This window comes from Salmo salar, unplaced genomic scaffold (genome assembly GCF_965601325.2).
Source record: "Salmo salar unplaced genomic scaffold, fSalSal1 ptg000306l, whole genome shotgun sequence".
NCBI lineage: Eukaryota > Metazoa > Chordata > Actinopteri > Salmoniformes > Salmonidae > Salmo > Salmo salar.
The window spans coordinates 259,490-266,647 of record NW_027675347.1 but is presented as its reverse complement, the minus strand read 5'-3'; the positions used below and the strand labels follow the sequence as shown (position 1 = coordinate 266,647).

General features: G+C 41.9%; 1 protein-coding gene across 1 annotated transcript; it reads right to left on the bottom strand.

Annotated features, from left to right (window-relative positions):
* Positions 1-919: 919 nt before the first annotated feature.
* Positions 920-4,889, bottom strand: LOC145875649 (uncharacterized). The gene is made up of 2 exons (XM_082971487.1): positions 4,886-4,889; positions 920-4,798 (listed from the first exon to the last, which is right to left on the bottom strand). The coding sequence occupies exons 1-2, from the start codon at positions 4,887-4,889 to the stop codon at positions 3,837-3,839; spliced, it is 966 nt and encodes a 321-aa protein (XP_082827613.1). The 3' UTR covers positions 920-3,836.
* Between the last annotated feature and the right edge of the window lie 2,269 nt (positions 4,890-7,158).

Below are 7,158 nucleotides of genomic sequence, written 5' to 3'. Positions count from 1 at the left end.
GTATTACTCATCTCATATGTATATACTGTATTCTACTGTATCTTAGTCTATGTATTACTCATCTCATATGTATATACTGTATTCTACTGTATCTTAGTCTATGTATTACTCATCTCATATGTATATACTGTATTCTATACTATTCTACTGTATCTTAGTCTATGTATTACTCATCTCATATGTCTATACTGTATTCTATACTATTCTACTGTATCTTAGTCTATGTATTACTCATCTCATATGTATATACTGTATTCTATACTATTCTACTGTATCTGTCTATGCTGCTCTGACATCACTCGTCCATATATTTATATATTCTTATTCCATTACTTACATTTGTGTGTATTAGGTATTTGTTGTGAAGTTGTTAGATATTGCTGCACTGTTGGAGCTAGGAACACAAGCATTTCGCTACACCCGCAATAACATCTTCTGAACACCTGTATGTGACAAATAACATTTGATTTATTATGAAGGTAATTTGTGTAAAATGTACCTTTCCCCACTCATTCAGCCCATCTCTTTACATTGATGATGCATATTCAGTGGCCTGACTGCGTCCAGACTGTCAAAGGCCCATCCTGGTAGATCTGAACCTAATGCAGCTTGGAGTGATCGGAAGACAAAAGTCGCATTTAGGTGCCAGGTGTAACTGAGGCCATAGATGCTCCATATCCATTACTTTGAGTGTTTTATATAATATGACTAAATGTGTTTCTGTGTTGCAGGGGCAGTCAATAAATGGAACAGCAAGGCCACAGAACATGACATAAGCAGAGCTGTGGGAGACCACCTCAAGCCCCTGGTAGAGCCGGGGGTGGTGTTTACCACTCCACGCCTTCAGCAGGCTGGAAAAGTGGGATTGATACGGTTTTTCATACTAAGATGGACCAAGAGTCTGTTGATTGGTCAGTCATTGGGTTAATTTGTTGAAATCAAATCAAGCTTTATTTATACAGCACATTTCAGACATGGATGCAACACAATGGCTTCACAGGAAAAAACAAATAAAAGACAATGAAAATAAACAAATATTTAGTACACAACAAACAGAAGACGAAACAACTGAAAGACTAATGAGCATTCTAAGGAAATGCCATTGATTAAAATATTCCTTGGATGCAATATCCAACCCAAAATATAAGTGTGTTCTTTAGGAGGGTCTCTGATATGACATGATGCAACACAATGTCTTCACAGGAAAAAACAAATACTTAGTACACAAACATAAGAGGATGAAATGCCATTGATTAAAATATTAATTGGATGCAACATCCAACCCAAAATATCAGCTTGTTTTACTACATTGTTTGTTGTTACATTTCCCAGCAAGAAAAATCTAAAATGTTTCTCAAACAGAAGAGGAACTAACAAAGACTCACTGACAACAACCACAACTAAACAGGTGGGGTTTTAGGAGGGGCTCTGATAGACACTATGGGGGTGTCCACTGGAAGTTGACTAGTAACAACAACTGGGACCTAAAAGACACCCACCATGAGACCCACTAAATCTGCCCATGAAGAGGAAAACAAAAGAAAAACCCACACCAAACTTAAAGACAGGAAGTAAACCAAAAAGGTGGAGCAACTAAAGGTGTTGACTCTCCACATGTATCAAGACAACTGGAGCACTGGGCCAGACACTCTTAAATAGAACCTGGACCAGCTCAGGTGAAACACCTTCCCACTAACGAGATGGGCAAGCCAGCACAGGTGTAACACATACTGACTAACGAGGTGACACCAATCAGTGCGTCCTACGTGCTAACGAGCTACACGTGCTAACGAGCTAGACGTGCTAACGAGCTAGACGTGCTAACCAGCTAGACGTGCTGACGGAACTAGACGTGCTAACGAGCTAGACGTGCTGACGTGCTGACGGAACTAGACGTGCTATACATGCTAACGAGCTAGACGTGCTAACCAGCTAGACGTGCTGACGGAACTAGACGTGCTAACGAGCTAGACGTGCTAACGGGCTAGACGTGCTAACCAGTGCACCCAAGACACATTTCAGTTGTACAATCAATAAATCAAATGTATTTATAAAGCCCTTCTTACATCAGCTGATGTCACAAAGTGCTGTACAGAAACCCAGCCTAAAACCCCAAATAGCAAGCAATGCAGGTGTTGAAGCATGTCAGTTGGCTTTTCATTCAGAGTATCACTACAACTTCCATTTCACATAATCATCTACAATGCTTCACCTTCTACAATATAAACATGGTGTCTACTGGCTGTCAACAATTAAAAACAAGAAAAAACACATATTTCTAAATAATAATTTACAATAGTATTATTTGTTTCTCCTTTTTCTTTCCATAGAATCCTAAATCCCACTAGCTTCTAGACCTCTCGTCTTCCTAAAACTCACTAGCTTCTAGAACTCTCGTCTTCCTAAAACTCACTAGCTTCTAGAACTCTTGTCTTCCTAAAACTCACTAGCTTCTAGAACTCTCGTCTTCCTAAAACTCACTAGCTTCTAGAACTCTCGTCTTCCTAAAACTCACTAGCTTCTAGAACTCTTGTCTTCCTAAACCTCACTAGCTTCTAGAACGAGCCCAAACAAAACTCAAATCAAATTGTAATAGTCACATGCGCCGGATACAACACTGGAAAGCTTACTTACGAGCCCCTAACCAACAGCGCACTTTCAATACGGAAAAGAATAAGAGATAAAACTCATCTCCAACACAGAAAAACGTGTCAAAATAAATTGTGATCCATGGCAACTCACTGGTTAAATGGCTAAACGCAAAACACATCTTTTTGACTGCCAACCCTTGAGATAATCAGCAACCAAGTTGTCCTTACCACGACATGTCTGATTTCAAGAGGAAACTCCTGCAATATCCGTAGTAACTTTCCACCTCACTGCAGAGCTTCTCTCTCTTTTCAGGGTTCACTAGATAGGCATGTTGTTGGATCGGGGTCCAGTCCCCAATGTCATGCTCTAGTACATTTGGTTTGGCACATCTGAGAATGAACCCTGATATTCTAAAAGCAGGGCAACAATTCCAATATAATTGTACCAAAAATTGTCAGTTGGTTGCATGAATAACTATGATTACTAAATGTTACATAATTGTAAATATGAAATATCAAAACCAAATATACACCCCTTTGTTAATATGTATTGGCAATAATTAACTTAATGGTGAGACATGGAATGATAAAAAATGTATATTTTGTCAGGCTGGATGTTTGAAATATGAGGTGATTTGAGTCATTCTTCTTCAGTAGTGGAATAAAGACAATTAGCACTTGAATGTTGTAAATAAATACTGGAGTGATGTAAGATTGTTAATAAAATTGATTATAGGTGTATAGGCTGCAAGTATGTTGAAATTAAGTTGTTTTCAAGTCATTGAAAAAAACGACATCTTTTCAACTACAACCGAACATATATTGGACTTTTAGTCTTATTTTCAACGTCTTTTCAATTCCATTTTGCTAAATGAGAATAGTGCAATGTCAAAACACAGTTGCAACGTGTCCAAATCAATAACCAATATGCAGAAGAAGTTTGGGATATATTGAAAACCTAAACATTTTGAAGTGTTTCATTGTGATTCCAGTGGGTAACCAACATGGTAAGTGTAACACAACCCTTTTTGTGTTAATCACTTTTTGTTAAATCTCATAAATAGTACTCTTCCATTTCAGAGCCTGGATTTTCCCCCTGAGGCTAATATCCATATCATGTTGAAATCAATAGAACAGGGGACAAACGTTTAGTGTTCTACATTGACATCATTAAAATACTCCTACTACAATGTTAAAACATTCTATATTGTGACATTAATTCATTGATATCATGAAACAAATCCTTCATGTATGTATTTTCTGATGTTTGATCAGAGATATTTTACGACAGTATCTCTTCCCACATTGATCACAGCTATAGGGTTTCTCTCCTGTGTGTCTTCTCTGGTGCACTGTCAGATTGCTAGATTGACCAAAACTCTTCCCACATTGACCACAGCTATAAGGTTTCTCTCCTGTGTGTATTCTCTGGTGTAGAGTCAGTTGGCTAGACTGACCAAAACTCTTCCCACATTGGCCACAGCTATAAGGTTTCTCTCCTGTGTGTGTTCTCTGGTGTAATGTCAGCTGGCTAGACTGACCAAAACTCTTCCCACATTGACCACAGCTATAAGGTTTCTCTCCTGTGTGTATTCTCTGGTGTACAGTCAGAAATCTAGATGTAGTAAAACTCTTCCCACATTGATCACAGCTATAAGGTTTCTCTCCTGTGTGTATTCTCTGGTGCACTGTCAGCTCTCCAGATTGAACAAAACTCTTCCCACATTGACCACAGCTATAAGGTTTCTCTCCTGTGTGTGTTCTCTGGTGTACAGTCAGAGAGCCAGATGTAGTAAAACTCTTCCCACATTGATCACAGCTACAGGGTTTCTCTCCTGTGTGTATTCTCTGGTGTACTGTCAGATTGCTCGAGTGACCAAAACTCTTCCCACATTGATCACAGCTATAAGATTTCTCTCCTGTGTGTATTCTCTGGTGTAAAGTCAGCTGGCTTGATGTAGTACAACTCTTCCCACATTTATCACAGCTATAAGATTTCTCTCCTTTGTGTGTTCTCTGGTGTATTTTAAGTTTTACTGAAGAGTTGAATCTTTTCCCACAGTCAGAGGAGCAGTGAGATTTCTTCCCTGTGGGTCTCTGCAGGTGTTTATTGAGGTGTTCTGATCTGGAGAGACTCTTCTCTGCCTCGTCAGCTTCATGATGTTGTTGAGGCTCCCCAGAGGATCCACGATAGTCACTTCTCTCTCCTGTGTGAATGACAACGTCAGATAGTTAAATGCCCACAACAAAAATCCACTGTTTATTTGAGGTAAAGGGTGATGCCCAGAGCGTACCCATGAAGTTGTACAACAATTGACGTCTGTTAAATTTGAAAATAAACACAGTCAAGATAGCAACAATAGTCATATTTTGTCTTGTTTTCACATTAGTAGTAACATCGATGATTGTAGGCTATAAATAAGTTATTCATGTTGTTGAAACTCTAAGCAGTGTGCCAGACGACTTTTGGTCTCCAATTTGGGTCCCTTTCTGTGTTTGCGACAATTGCGGCACGAGGGCAAAGCACACACAATTTGGTTGCAGAAACTCCTCCCTGCTAATGAGGAAACCGATAGTAATGGATGTAGTATATCTGGTAATGAGGAAATGTAATGGACTGCTCGCTCCACTCCGGAGCGAGCAGTCGCACTTCGCTTCGCTCCACAGGTAATACTACACTTCTTTACATTACAACGGTTTGGTTTGTTTGATCTGAGCAATTTTTCTTAGCTATCAAAGATAATTGTGTAGTTTAGAGTAATTATCGAGGTTAGCTAGCCAGCCGCGACGCGACGCCTTGTCCTGACTCCAGACTTAGTCAACACACCTAGTCATCAAACCCACTGCTAGCTAGTGGGTTTGCTAGCTAAACAACCGTTACCGATTAGCAGCGCTGTAGATACTAATACATTACAACGGAACGGTTTGACTAGTGCAGTGTTAGCTAGCTAGCTACATAGTTGTCTTTGTCATAGCTTGATAATTGTGTAGTTTAGTAATTATCGAGGTTAGCTAGCCAGCTATTTCCGTCCCCCGCGACGCCATTGTTCCATACCTAGCCAACTATTACCGACGAGCAGCATTGTAGAAACTAAATACATTACAAAGGAACGTCTTGATTAGTGTTATGTTAGCTAGCTACAAAGTTGCTTTTGTATAATAGCCAACCTCTACCGACTAGCAGCACTGTAGAAACTATCACATTACAACGGAACGACTTGATTAGTGTAGTGTTAGTGTTAGTTAGCTAGCATTTTCGACATTTTAGTCAATAAGATTTTTGCAACGTAAGCTTAACTTTCTGAACATTCGAGACGTGTAGTCCACTTGTCATTCCAATCTCCTTTGCATTAGCGTAGCCTCTTCTGTAGCTTGTCAACTATGTGTCTGTCTATCCCTGTTCTCTCCCCTCTGCACAGGCCATACAAACGCTTCACACCGCGTGGCCGCTGCCACTCTAACCTGGTGGTCCCAGCGCGCACGACCCACGTGGAGTTCCAGGTCTCCGGCAGCCTCTGGAACTGCCGGTCTGCGGCCAACAAGGCTGAGTTCATCTCAGCCTATGCTACCCTCCAGTCCCTAGACTTCCTGGCGCTGACGGAAACATGGATTACCACAGATAACACTGCGACTCCTACTGCTCTCTCCTCGTCTGCCCACGTGTTCACGCATACCCCTAGAGCATCGAGCCAGCGGGGTGGTGGCACTGGAATCCTCATCTCTCCCAAGTGGACATTCTCTCTTTCTCCCCTGACCCATCTGTCTATCTCCTCATTTGAATTCCATGCTGTCACAGTTACCAGCCCTTTCAAGCTTAACATCCTTATCATTTATCGCCCTCCAGGTTCCCTTGGAGAGTTCATCAATGAGCTTGACGCCTTGATAAGTTCCTTTCCTGAGGATGGTTCACCTCTCACAGTTCTGGGTGACTTTAACCTCCCAACGTCTACCTTTGACTCATTCCTCTCTGCCTCCTTCTTTCCACTCCTCTCCTCTTTTGACCTCACCCTCTCACCTTCCCCCCCTACTCACAAGGCAGGCAATACGCTTGACCTCATCTTTACTAGATGCTGTTCTTCCACTAATCTCATTGCAACTCCCCTCCAAGTCTCCGACCACTACCTTGTATCCTTTTCCCTCTCGCTCTCATCCAACACTTCTCACTCTGCCCCTACTCGGATGGTATTGCGCCGTCCCAACCTTCGCTCTCCCTCTCCCGCTACTCTCTCCTCTTCCATCCTATCATCTCTTCCCTCTGCTCAAACCTTCTCCAACCTATCTCCTGATTCTGCCTCCTCAACCCTCCTCTCCTCCCTTTCTGCATCCTTTGATTTTCTCTGTCCCCTAATCCTCCAGGCCGGCTCGGTCCTCCCCTCCTGCTCCATGGCTCGACGACTCACTGCGAGCTCACAGAACAGGGCTCCGGGCAGCCGAGCGGAAATGGAGGAAAACTCGCCTCCCTGCGGACCTGGCATCCTTTCACTCCCTCCTCTCTACATTTTCCTCTTCTGTCTCTGCTGCTAAAGCCACTTTCTACCACTCTAAATTCCAAGCATCTGCCTCTAAC